The sequence below is a fragment of the Hevea brasiliensis genome, chromosome 9 (assembly GCF_030052815.1).
Source record: "Hevea brasiliensis isolate MT/VB/25A 57/8 chromosome 9, ASM3005281v1, whole genome shotgun sequence".
Lineage (NCBI taxonomy): Eukaryota > Viridiplantae > Streptophyta > Magnoliopsida > Malpighiales > Euphorbiaceae > Hevea > Hevea brasiliensis.
Genome location: NC_079501.1, coordinates 84459058 through 84473893, shown reverse-complemented (window position 1 = coordinate 84473893; position 14836 = coordinate 84459058). Strand labels below are relative to the sequence as shown.

Genomic DNA, 14836 nt, shown 5'->3' with positions numbered 1-14836 from the left:
AGAAACTGTGATACTTACCAAAAAAATGATTGAAATGCGCTCCTATTTAGCTCATATGAATGATAAATAACCAATTATAGATAGCATAAAGATGATTGATCATATAAAGGAAGTTCCCTTCATATATAAACTGTCATTACATAATTGGCAACAATAATTAACTTGATCATTAGAATGAAATCAAAATTCAGCCTTGCCATTCTATTGTTCAAGTTACAAATTTGACATCCATATGGCATTAAACAAATTCAATAACTTGCTTCTAAATTTTCTACCCAAAAGTGCTATGCACACAAAATTCAACATCCTCCCAAAAAGTGTATGCCTAAATTACTGCTGCATAAAAAACATATCCAAAAAATTTCCATGAACCCCAAAATGTTTAGCTCACATATATAAATAACTAGGTTTATTGTTGTCCTCCATTAGTGACATGTCCTCCACTTGAATCCATTTAGCTTCCAACATTTCCAACATGATTGCCATCAATGACAGTTGATTGCATAGACTTTCCATGAATATGGGTATTCTATGGATGAGGTTGAGCAGTAGTTTGTTTCTTCTTCCTCTGCCTAATAGCTCTATTTCCCTAAAATGGAAAAAAAAACATTAATTAAGCAAATAATACATCTATAACTTAACATAATCATGATAACATGTATATAAACATACCCTAAATGGTGCATACTGACAAGTCCTTCTATTATGGCCTGTTTGGTTGCACCTAGCACATGTGACAGCTATTGATCTCATTGATTTAGCTAATGGTTCACTTTCATCCCTTCTTCTAACTTTCCTAGGCCTGCCTGGTTGCCTCCTTAAGGGTGGTGGAAGCATTGATGGATATTCAACATCAGGTTTAATGTCTTTTTGTGGGACAAGATGTAATGTCCCTACATATACCCTTAAATAGTATGCTATATTATAATAGTCATCATAATATTCCTCAATATTGCCCCTTACAAACCCAATGGCTCTAGCAGCATGTTTGCAAGGAAGACCAGTAATATTCCACCATCCACAACTATAAGTCCTCCTTTCTAAAGACATAACAATTTACATGGACCTTCATGAACCTTATATTCATCATTTCTAGCAAGAAGTAACTTCACAAACCTACTACTTGCAATGATTTTATTTAAAACCTTCTTTGTTTTAGGTGTAACTAATCCTGCCCAAGTGCCTGCTTTAGCAAACCTCTTATGTAGCCTAACCATGCATTTTTGCCTAATAGACTCAATGATGTTTAGACTTGGGAAGCCCCTCAACTTACCAATCCAGCTGTTGAATGATTTTTTCATGTTGTTGGTGTAATTGTCTCACTTGGTTTTAGCCTAAAATGCCTGTCTGCTCCATTGGCTCAATGGAATCTTAAGGAGCCAATCATAAGGCTTTTGCGCTCTTTTTCATTTCAGTTGCTTCATATGTAGCCAATCATAAGGCTTCTGCTCTTTTTGCTAAATTGCAAAAGTCATCTCTCAACATCAAACTAGGGAACTCTTTGAAATTCATAAATAGATGCCTACAGCAAAATCTATGACATGCATTAGGGAAAATTTCTTTAATTGCACCAAGCAATCCCTACATAAAACAAAATTAAATTATTTCATTATATAATATAAACAAAATGATAAAAGAACAAATTTAAATATTAAATGATTATTTACCTTTTGTCTATATGTCATAAAATTCAGAGGCTTCCCATCAATGCCTCCTCCAATACAAGAGTATAAATTATCAAGAAAAAAAATCCCAGCTTTCTTTACATTCTGCCTCTACTATAGCAAAAGCAAGTGGTAACACCCCTCTATTACCATCCAAGATAATAGTAGATAAGACAATACCTCCATATGGCCCTTTCAAATGATGCCCATATATACCAATGAATGGTTTACACCTATTCTAAAATCTAGTTTTTATTGGGTCAAACAAAATCCATATCCTTTGAAACACTAAAGGTAAAGGCGCAACGAAAGCGGTTTGAAGGTTGGATTTGAAAAATTTTCTAGGGTTTCATGCAAACATACAATATGTTTTATGATCCTAACAAACTTTAAGCACCCAAGGCATGTTAAAGCACACTTTTAACATGCATGATTCTTTCATTTGCCATTAAAGATTGTAGTTTAACAATTAAACTAATTCAACCCTAGATTAAAAAGGGTTTGAAAAAGACTAACCTCAAAAGCGCAGAATCACACTTCTTACTCCCTTTGGCATTCTCCAGAGCTCCAATTGTAGCTTCTCTAGCTTGTCCACCACAAGCTACCACTAAGATCATCTTTGGCAACCCAAATCCTCTCTTAGGTGTTTGCCAACCACTAACAATTAGGGTATGTGTCTTTAGGTGATGTTCTAATGGATGTAGGCGGCTAGAAACAATTTCTAAAATTTTTTATTTAAGAAAAAAATAAGCTTTCTTTCATGCATCAATGGAAGAAATTAGGAGAGAGAGAAATCCTGTTGTTGCCATCTAACATAGTGAGGAAGAAGAAGAGTACAATTTTCTTCTTATCTTACATTTATATATAAGAGACAAAAACCATTTATTGAGTGCCACATGTCAAGATCCCATTCAATCTTGCTTTCATTTTGTCTTAATCCCATTAAGACAAGTGTCAATGTAAGATTAAATCATCAAATATCATCTTCCATCACATAAAAGACATTTATAGGTGCCACGTGTCATCATGTAAAATTACCATTTTGCCCTTATATTGAATTTTGAGTTCTCAACCCAAAATAGTAATTTCTCTCTCAAATTAATTTATATTACATATAAATTAATTTATCAATTAATCTCCATTAATTAAATTTAATTTACATCATACATCCATTGTCCAAGATTTGATTTCAAGTCATGCTAGGGATTTTGCAATCTTATTGCAAACCAAATCTAATTAATTAATTAATTAATTAATTAAACTCTTTAATTAATCAATTAAATCATAATTTAGTTGGTGGTTAAAGTTGTGTAGGTGTGTAACTTACTAGGCTCATTACCAATTGGCAATGAGAAATGATATTAACTCTTAATATCATTAAAACTCTTCTAGTCTGCAAATAATTTCCCAAATCATTTTAGGCACTATGGTTGACACCTAGCATAGCATGCCATGGCTATCCAATTAGCAACAAGAAATATCTTAAAATGAACCTTTAATCATACATGATCATGCACTAAAATCCTTCCGTATTATGTCCCAATCCCATTAAGGGTCATGGTGGAGTCAAACCCCTTATCATGGAATCTTATGCACTAATTTGAAATCTGATTCTTAACATATAAGACTTTACCATCAGGAAATACCTTTCCTGGCAAAGTCATTCGTCCTGGCCAGGAGCTTTATCTTGTCAAGAACAGCTCAAATCCACATAGGACTTTTAACCCTGTTTACTCCAGGCTACGGATCCCCTCTTGACTGAACACCTGTCCCAACATATAACTAATTTGAGCCTGTAACACCCCTCTCCCGTTTACAGTGTAGCTGAGTAAGGCATGCTACATTCGGTGCCGGAGCACCCTATCCTGTCTTATCGTTTACAATATTAATTTAATGTCCATTTAATTTTATTATCTCACTTGTAGAAATTTTTTTTTATCCCATTTCATTTTTATGGAGACCCAGACAGAGTCCCCTCTGTTCTATTAGTGCATGGTGGGTTTCATGTTACCTGTTAAAACAATTCATATCCTTTACATCTATTCATTCATCATATTATTCCTCATGCTTATATCAATTTTCAAGAAAATAAAATACTGTATTTCATTCATATAAAGTCAAGTACAATATTTACAATTTATATACAATCCAAAATTATTTACATTATTTAATTACATACAATACCAAAATGCAAATTCTAATATGCACATGAGCCCTACCAAAACAACTGATGAGGTGACAACCCACACTGCAGCAGATCTGGTCCAAGTTCGGTCTAAGCACTACTGCTGCTGCTGCTCTCCAATACCTACGCATGGTAAGAACCAACGCGCATATTGCTTAGTGGTGCATAAATTGAAATAAAAATATCAAAATAATTGAAATAATTATCCTGCGTATAACATTATAAAGAAATATACAATTATATGAATTTACAGTCTTTTACATGTTTATAAAGCTTTGGAAGCAATTAAGTTAATCGGGATCTTTTTATTCATGTAATTTATATTTGGTCTTATATACTTTATATTAATGGTTCTCTTATGTACTTGTTTGAATTTAAAATTTTATCTCTCATAATTGTGCCCAAGTAACCTATGATAGACTATAAAGACTGGATACACGGGAGTATACTAGTTAAACATCCGTATGTCTATCCATTATACAACGGTCATGTTAGGCACAAGGCCAGCGGGCAGACATAAGCTAGTAATAATGAAAATTGGCACTATGGCCATCGGGCGGGCATAAAGCCGGTAGAACAATCATCTTAGACATATGTTATCTGTCAATGATTATCCCTGTGGGCAGTACTACAATATGTAATCCCTAATTGGTATACCAATTGATCCAAGCTATATAAATGAGTCTAGGTGTACTTTGGGTAGAATAATATTATTAAGTATTTATAATTTCATTAATTGATGTTATTTTTATGTTTAACAATTTATTCTAATTCATTTCATCTCATATATTCAATTATTTTATGGACCTTTCTCAAGGTCCAGATTTAGTGTCTTTAATTCATCTAACCAATTGGCCAAGATGTGGCCACTGTTTGGTTTTTACTTCCTTCATGGAAGTTGTCCCTCTATGTCTTGTCTTTGTTTTCCTTTTTGAATCATGTCATCTGAAGTTTTAGAACTCAAGTTATGGCCAAATAACCATAACTGGTTCACTGTCTCTTTCTGGGTCCAGAATTAGGCAGATTCTGGAGTCTGTCTTGGTCTAATTAATTGGACATGTTACAGTCATTTTTAGGCCTAATATTCTTAGTAAAAGTTATTACCCCATGTCTTATGGTCCCTCAAAAATTTTAATTACAATTTTCTAAATTTTTTAGAATTAGTTATGGGCAAATCACTGGCCTGGACTCAGGTACCCTATGTCCTCAGGGTCCAAGTTCAGGTCAGTAACTTTGACCTCCATTTTAGGGTTCTTATGTTCATAGTTTGAAGACCATGTCTAAAACAAAGTTGGATCCCTATTTCTTAGGGTTTCAGATTGGAATGGATCATCCTAATTGCAGTTTTCTAGTGGTAGATATGACTAAATGAGTGTTCTGAGGTCAAATGGTCACTTAGGTAATTTCCAAAATTCATATACTGACTTAACCTAGTAAATTGACCTAATTTCCTTGGTTTCTAGGTTTTGGTCAAATCATCAATATTGTAGATCTATGTCTTGTGGAAATTTTTCCACTGGTTTCATTGGATTTGGGTTTTTATAGACCAAGTTATGGCCATTTTGCCAAAACTGGTCGGGTAGGCTTATGTCCAGAAAATTCTGGGCAGAATGGATTCTGGTCAGTTTGGTGACCTCACTTGGGCCAGCAATTTCATTTGGTTAGAGGCATTTCTGGGCTTGGTGTTCTCAATGAGAGTTGTAGTCCTATGTCTAAGCTTTCCAATGGTATAAAATTCAGGTCATTTGGATATGTCTAGAGGGAGTTATGGCCAAATGAATCATTTGGTCATTTTTCTGGGTTTAGTATTTGGATATCCGGATTGGGACAGTAAATTGGTCAACTTATGGACAGAATTTGGGCAGGGTTTCTTCATGAAAAATGGAGTATTTTGAGTCTAGTTTAACCTTCAATTGGCCTCATACTAATTGGAGCCACACAACTTCAGTTATAACTCAAACAGTATACTGGACTCATAGGTCCAAATTCCTGCATAAGAGCATGCACTCCCTATATTCATTCCTCCTTACTCCTAAACTACAATTTGTCATTCATAGCACTTCAAATGATCAAAAAACAATCTCAAAAAGATCAATCTCAAGCCAAAACACCAAAGTACCAAAATTAATTCAAAACCCTAACTCAAAATTTCACAACTCTTGGAATCTCTATCTAATTTGATGTCTATCATAAACAACCACCTTAAGAAGACTAACAAACTAATTTAATTCATCAAACATCATCAAAACCATACTCAATTTAGGGCTGCCGAAAATTAGTGTTCTCACTTGTTAATGTTCTTCTTTTATTTTCATACAAGTTCAACTTGACTTAGCATATTTATCATACTTAAAAGAAAGAGGGAAGCATAATAGTGCACTAACCTCTTTGATCTCTTTCTTGGCTTGTATAAACCTTGGAATTTCTTCACTTTATGATAATCAAAAGCTTCCTCTTGATGTGGGGGTAAATTTTAATGAAGATGGTCTAGGGTTTTATGGGAAGAAAAAGGGAGAATCAAGCTTAGAAAATAAAAAAAAAATGGTGGAAGTGTTATCTATGGCAGCCGGCCAAGCATGGGAGAAGAAGAAGAAAATGCTTTCCCTTTAATTTTTTTTTTTTGTCTCTTTTAAATCCCTTCTTATCCCTTTAATTTTTTTGTTTAATTCCTATTGGTCCACAATTTTTTAATGATGTCATATGACATCATAAATAAAAAGTAATAATTTTTATTTCTTTTCTTTTCTTTTCTTTTCTTATTTTCTTATTTTCTTTTACAAAATTTATCATTTAAATTTATTTTTGGTATTTTTAATCTATTTTATTTTAATTGACATTTAGGTCAAATTTTAACTTTGGGATTAAAATGACCAAAATGCCCTCCGTTTAGCTTAACATGCTAGAATTGTCTGTACCGATTGTGTTGATTTTCCTTGTGTTTTCCTAGCAACTTATTGTCATTGAACCCTCAATAACTCTTCACTGGAGTCCAAGAAATTATTTTCCTAGGGTTCCTCGTGGGTCTAGGGTCAGCAATTGTCTTCACAGTCGCTTCCCCGTACAGTCACCCATCGCTGTGACCCCGACTCGTTTAACTCATTTGCAATTCATTTATTTTATTTTTCCTTAATTTTTCTTAGTCTTTATTCGATCAATTTATGCCTCCTCACTCTAGTTTGAGTGTAGTTCCAGACATCCAAACTGTCCGAACAGACGTTAGTCATCAAAATAGTAGAATATATGGACTACCTAAAGTGAGGGCATTACAGAGCCAACACACACCGAAACATCCATACACAATACAAATATGTAAGTGGTATCAAACTCAAACCACCCATATAAGAGACAACTGTGTCATCTCAGGTCTGAGGATTCTATGAACTAGTATGACACAGATAACATTTTATTGCCTCGAGTAAATGCCATGTTCATGTTATCTGCACGTCACAAGTTTGACCTACTTATCTCACAAGTGTCCACTGTATTTATCCCGATATCTCATATCAGATGGCACGTGACTCACCATTCCATATACATCAGTATCTCATACAAATCAATGGAGATAAAAAGAGGTGATAGCTCTTTGGATATAATGTGCCCACCAAAATATCCATTAGTTGCGAACTCTGATTTATAGCAAATGTCTCATATATTTCGTCATTCATATTCTTATCTCATAAGAATAGAATATATATATATATATATATATAACATATTGCTAATGGAAAATTTCAAATAAATGTGATATTATACATATGCTACTTTTAAATGAAATGTTTATTGCCATTAATATATTTACAATGTTATTTACTTACAAGTTATAAGATTAGTGCATGCTCTAGGGCACACATAACTAACAATCTTCCAATTGGCCTAGAGCCATTCACTACAGTATCTAAGACCCATCTTCTCAAGATGTTTATCTAACTGTTGCTGTGTCATGGCCTTGGTCAGTGGATCAGCCGAGTTGTCAGCTGAAGTTATTTTCTGTATGGAGATGTCGCCTCTTCCAATTATCTCTCTGATAATATGAAATCGCTGCTCTATGTGTTTGGATCGTTGGTGAGACCTAGGCTCCTTTGCTTGTGCAATGGCTCCATTGTTGTTATAGTAGAGAGGAACTACTGACTCAATGGAAGAAACCACTTATAGTTCTGAAATGAACTTCTTGATCCAAACATCCTCTTTTGCAGCATCACATGCAGTAACATATTTAGCTTCAGTGGTGGAGTCTGTTGTAGTTGTTTGCTTGGAACTTTTCCAACAGACAGCGCATCCATTACACAAAAATACAAACCCTGAGACAGACTTTTTGTCATCAATATCTGATTGAAAATTAGAATTTGTAAATCCTTCTAGTTGAAGTTCACCTCCTCCATATATCAAGAATAAATCCTTAGTCCTTCTCAAGTATTTAAGGATATTCTTGACAGCTATCCAGTGTTCTAAACCTGGATTGGATTGAAACTTGCTAGTTATACTAACAGCGTAGGCAATATCAGGCCTAGTTCACAGCATGGCATACATTATACTTCCTATAGCTGAAGCATAAGGAACCTTAGCCATCTTTTTCCTTTCTTCAGGAGTCTTGGGAGACTATTCCTTGGAAAGGTGAATCCCATGTCTAACTGGTAACAATCATCTCTTGGAATCAAACATGTTGAACCTCTTCAACACCTTTTTCAAGTAAAGCCTTTGGGATAAACCTATTATTCTTTTTGGTCTATCTCTATAGATCCGAATTCCCAGAATAAAGGTAGCTTCCCAAAGGTCTTTCATAGAGAAAGTACTTGATAACCAGGTTTTTATAGATGTTAGCATACCAATATCATTGCCTATCAATAATATAACATCCATATATAATACTAGAAAGGTAGTTATAATTCCACTAGTCCTCTTATACACACACAGGTCATCAATGTTTTGAATAAAACCAAAAGATTTAACGGCTTCATCAAAATGTTTATTCCAGCTTCTAGAAGCTTGCTTAAGACCATAAATGGATCTCTTAAGCTTGCACACATTGGAACTTTCTTTGGATTCAAAACCCTTGGGTTGTTCTATATATATGTTTTCCTTAATAACACCATTGAGAAAAGCGATTTTGGCATCCATTTTCCAAACCTCATAGTCATAATGTGCTGCAATAGCTAGAAGAATCCTTATGGATTTAAGCATGGCTACGGGAGAGAATGTTTCTTCATAATCAATTCCTTCCCTTTGGCGAAACCTTTTTGCTATAAGCCTAGCTTTGAAGGTCTCTACCTTTCCATTAGGACCAATCTTTCTCTTGAAAACCCATTTACATCCTATGGGTACAATACCCTCAGGTGGGTCTATAAGATCCCAAACTTGGTTCTTATGCATAGAATCTATTTTAGATTTCATGGCTTTTAGCCATTTTGAAGAATCTATATCTGATATAGTTTCTTCATAACTAGTAGGATCATCTCCATGATCAACTTCTTCATGAATAAACAACTCTTGTTCATTCTCATGAAGAAATCCATATCTCTCTGGTGGATGAGATATTCTACTAGATTTACGAAGAACCAGTGTTATGGATGTATTATCTATAGGCATAGGCTCTCCCACTGGATCAACATCCATGGGTGTAGGTTGTTGGTTATTTGTGAAATTCTCTAATTCCAATTCTATCTTCTTTCCTATGCCACCTTCTTGAAGAAACTCTTTTTCTAAGAAAATTGCATCTCTACTTATCACAACTCTTTGTGATTGTGGAAGATAGAAATAATATCTAAAACTGTCTTTTGGATATCCAACAAATTTACCTTTTTTCGGATCTTATTTATAATTTATCAATTTTCAACTTTTTGATAAAAGCTGAACAACCCCATACCTTAACATGTTTAAGGGATGGTTGTCTTCTATGCCATATCTTATATGGTGTAGAAGAAACTGATTTAGTTGGAACTCTATTAAGAATGTACAGTGCAGTTTCTAATGTATATCCCCATAAGGAAATAGGCAAATCAGTGAAGCTCATCATACTCTGTACCATATCCAATAAAGTACAGTTTATCCTTTCTGACACATCATTCAACTGTGGTGTACCAGGAGGGGTCAATTGTAAAATTATGCCTTGTTCCTGAAGGAACTCATCATACTCTGTACTTAAGTATTCACCACCTCGATTAGATCGAAGGGTTTTAATACTCTTTCTTGTTTGATTTTCTACTTCAGCCTTGAATTCTTTGAACTTTTCAAAAGATTCAGACTTGTATTTCATTAAATACAAATACCCAAACCGAGATTTATCATCAGTGAAGGTAATGAAGTAGTTATATCCACCTCTAGCCATTTCTTTAAATGGCCCACATACATCACTATGTATGAGTTCTAAAATATCTTCAACTCTTTTCCCTTATCCCACAAAAGGAGATTTGTTCATCTTGCCCTGAAGGCAGGACTCACAAGTTGGTGATGGTTCATTTCCCAAAGTGGATAAAATCCCCATCCTTTCCAATTTCGTGATCCTATCTTCTACTATATGACCCAATCTTAAGTGCCAAAGTTATTTTAGATTAAGGTTAACATTTTCTGTTGCATTAATTTCATATTCGGTGCTTGGAGCTGTCTTGCATTCATTATCAACATAATAAAGACCATTTTGCAAGTAACCCAAACATACAATTTTATTACCATACTAAACTGTACATACATCATTTATGAATCTAAATTCATAACCGTTTCTAGTCAAACTAGATACAGAAATGATGTTTTTATACATGTTGGGTACACACAAAATATCCTTTAAATACAACACATAATCATCAAAATGATTATGTACAATAAGAGAAGTAGATCCGATGGCTTTGGCATTAACACTTGATCCGTCACCAATCTTTAGCCTCACTTCTCCATGATCCAAGCTCCTAAGATTTACTAGTTCCTGCATATCAAAAATTATATGTGAATTAGAACCAACATCAATGACCCAAGTAGAATTAGTATGACAAGCAATACTAAAATCTAAGAAATAAGAAATAGCTATACCTTCAGAAGGTCTTGCCTTCTTACTCTTTACCAACTCTTGGTATTTTGGGCAGTTCCTCTTCCTGTGCCCATCCTTTTGATAGTGGAAATACTTTCCCTTATCAGCAAGAGCTGCTTCTGCCTTCTTCTTCACTGTTTGGCTCCTTTTGCCCACTCTACCAGAAGGGCCAAGGATAGAAAATGGCTTCTTTTTGTTGCTTTTCTTCTTCTTCTTGGTCTTACAAGAAGAAGAAGAAGCAACAAGTGTCACTTCCTTTCCCTTCCTGCCAGGCATATTACCTTGGGCAATCACAATAATATTCAGAAAACCAGCTAGAGTGCATTCTTATTTAGTCATATGGAAGTTTGTAATAAAGCTTCCAAAAGACTCAGGCAAGGATTATAAGATCAAATATGTCTGGAGAGAAAAATCCGTAGTGAAATCCAATGCCTCCAGCTGCTCTATAAGTCAGATCATGGTATGGACATGTTCTCCCACATCCTGGCCTTCATGCATTTTCATTTTGAAAAGTTGTTTAGATATCTCATATCTAACCAACCTACTATTTTCACCAAACAACTCTTAAAGGTGACTCAGTATTTCAGAAGAAGTTTGCATTTTCTCATGCTGCTTCTGTAACTGATTAGTCATAAAAGCAAGCATATAGCACTTAGCTTGCATGTCATCTTCATGCCACTTTCTCAAAGTTTTGTGTTCCTCTTTTGTGGCCTCAAATGGTAATGAACTAGGAATCTTAGAATCAAGAACGTATCCTATACACTCAAGATTGAGAATAATTCTCAAATTCCTTAGCCAATTAGAGAATTTAGGTCCAGTGAGCCTATTCTCATCTAATATGCATGATAACGGGTTGGATCTTTGTGCCATAATTATCAGATATTTTACTGTAGAAATAGCAAGATTCAAATTAGTTATCTTGTATCAAGTAAATTAACCCCAATATGATTATGGTCTTTTAATCAAATTGGTCATCCAACTAACTTAGCGAATCGTACACTTCCATATTAGGAAACAAAAATCCTAGTTGGATGGATTTCTAGTGGGTGATTGAATTCTTATATATTGTTAAATATCCTCAAATCACATTTTCTTGGACACTATCAATAATACATAAGTGAACAACATTTGCTCAACACCTCTCATGTGAAATTCAATCTTTAGTTTTGGCCCCTAATGCTCAAAGCCTCAGGTACATCCTTTCTTGACCTATCTTGCATTAGTTAAGTTGAGCCCACTAGGTCAGTGAGCATGGAAGTTTGAACCTTGATAACCTCAGGTAAATCCTTTCTTGACCTATCTTGCATTAGTTAAGTTGAGCCTTCTAGGTTAGTGAGTATGGAAGTTTGAACCTTGATAACCTCAAGTACATTCATTCTTGGCCATCAAAGTACCCACATACTCACAACATCACATGCTTTAGCCATTAAATTTAGAAAATCTCTTAGACCACAAAAACTATCCCTATATAACCATAGCTGATAGTCTAAGTGTTTAAAATTTTCAAATTTAATTGCCCTAGTGGAGAGCCATGATATAATTACCATAATTATACCATTACCAACTTCTTCATTTAATTGGAAGATTTTGTGAATGGCATAATTACTATTAAGGTCTCACTTTGCACATTATCCATTTGCCATGCATATATCACATACAAGCATCCATTCATACACATCTCATGCATATATGGACAATTAAATAAAATGGCATGACCGTGGGCTTTCTAAGGGATTCAATTCTGAGCCACCAAGAATTGAATTAAGGCATTTCCTAGGTACATTTCATCTATTCTATTACAAGAGATGCTGAAGGAGTACATAAATCAACCCTTGATCTAGATGTGCTCCCACTGGTCCCAACAATGTTCTTGATTTCCTCATCCTTTTTGTAATCCAACTACAAAGTAACCCTTGGCATACTAAGGTGAGTTTACAAAATATGGACTTTGGAGTCCTTAAACAAATGAAATTACATCCTAACTAATATAACACTTAGATTACATGCCTCTATAAATAAAATTAATTATTACATCCCAAAGAAAATAAAAGAATTAAATCCAATCACATTGGTCTTTTATTGTCCATGATCATCCATCATGCATATAAACATTTAACAGTTAAACATAAATATATATGCATAATCTAATTGAATATGATATACCCAATTTAAAACTCAATTTGAATCTCATTTAAATTAATCTCAAATGTAGGAACTTTTTTCAAATTTAATTTTCATGAAAACAATTTTCAAAATTTATTTGTATGATTAGAAATCCTAATTAAATCATTTAATTAGGTATAGGCTTAATTTAGGGTCGAAATTACACAACAATAGCATAAAAACCCTTGAAATTAGCCAAAACACACCCCTGGCAGAAGAAAACATGCCCCTGAGCCAAGTGACACAGTTTGAGGCATGCATTTACACGGGTCGTGTTGTGGGACATGTTTCGAATAGAAGGAATCATGGCCCCAGGCCTAATTACACAACTCGAGGTGGGCGTTTACACGGGTCGTGTACCATAACACACCCCTGGGCACGCAAAAGCACGGGTCGTGTACTACTACATGTCTCGTCCTGCAATCACCATTTCTCAGAGCATGGCCCATGGCCTGAGACATGCCCAGGCTGTGTTCTTCTCGGCAAATTGGATTTTTAGGGTTTTCTCCAATTTGAATCCCATCCAAATTGACCTAAATCCCTTCCAATCACACAATTATGTCCCATAATCAATCCTAATGGCAAATATAGTAGCTCTGATACTAATTGAAGGAGCAATGGAAGCAGTTTGAAGGTTGGATTTGAAAAATTTTCTAGGGTTTCATGCAAACATGCAATATGTTTTATGATACTAAAAAACCTTAAGCACCCAAGGCATGTTAAAGCACACTTTTAACATGCATGATTCTTTCATTTGCCATTAAAGATTGTAGTTTAACAATTAAACTAATTCAACCCTAGATTAAAAAGGGATTGAAGAAGACTAACCTCAAAGGCATAGAATCACACTTCTTGCTCCCTTTGGCAGTCCCCAGAGCTCCAATTGCAGCTCTTCTAGCTTGTCCACCATAAGCTACCCCCAAGATCACCTTTGGCAACCCAAATCCTTTCTTAGGTGTTTGCCAACCACTAACAATTAGGGTATGTGTCTTTAGGTGATGTTCTAATGGATGTAGGCGGCTAGAAACAATTTCTAAAATTTTTTATTCAAAAAAGAAACAAGCTTTCTTTATGCATCAATGGAAGAAATTAGGAGAGAGAGAAATCCCCTTGTTGCCGTCCAACATAGTGAGGAAGAAGAAGAGTACAATTTTCTTCTTATCTTACGTTTATATATAAGAGATAAAAACCATTTATTGAGTGCCACATGTCAAGATCCCATTCAATCTTGCTTTCATTGTGTCTTAATCCCATTAAGACAAGTGTCAATGCAAGACTGAATCATCAAATATCATCTTCCATCACATGAAAGACAAATGGCATACATTTATAAGTGCCACGTGTTACCATCTCATGGTGCCATGTGTCACCATCTCCTAATACCACGTGTCACCATGTAGAATTACCATTTTGCCTTTATATTGAATTTTGAGTTCTCAACCCAAAATAGTAATTTCTCTCTCAAATTAATTTATATCACATATAAATTAATTTATCAATTAATCTCTATTAATTAACTTCAATTTACATCATACATCCATTGTCCAAGATTTGATTTCAAGTCATGCTAGGGACTTTGCAATCTTATTGCAAACCAAATCTATTTAATTAATTAATTAAACTCTTTAATTAATCAATTAAATCATAATTTAGTTGGTGGTTAAACTTGTGTAGGTGTGTGACTTATTAGGCTCATTACTAATTGGCAATGAGAAATGATATTAACTCTTAATATTATTGAAACTCTTCCAGTCCGCAAATAATTTCCCAAATCATTTTAGGCATCTCATAGACCATGGTTGACACCTA

General features: G+C 34.5%; 1 protein-coding gene across 1 annotated transcript; it reads right to left on the bottom strand.

The window, feature by feature from the left end:
• Positions 1 to 529: 529 nt before the first annotated feature.
• LOC131182921 (uncharacterized) lies at positions 530 to 1050 on the bottom strand. The gene is made up of 2 exons (XM_058152391.1): positions 673 to 1050; positions 530 to 589 (listed from the first exon to the last, which is right to left on the bottom strand). Exons 1-2 carry the CDS (start codon positions 1048 to 1050, stop codon positions 530 to 532), a joined length of 438 nt encoding a protein of 145 aa, XP_058008374.1.
• Between the last annotated feature and the right edge of the window lie 13786 nt (positions 1051 to 14836).

Coding starts and splice junctions, on each gene's coding strand:
- LOC131182921 (XM_058152391.1), bottom strand. CDS start 1,050: ATGTCTTTAGAAAGGAGGACTTATAGTTGTGGATGGTGGAATATTACT. Junction 590..672: donor GTCAGTATGCACCATTTAGG/GTATGTTTATAT, acceptor TTTCCATTTTAG/GGAAATAGAGCTATTAGGCA.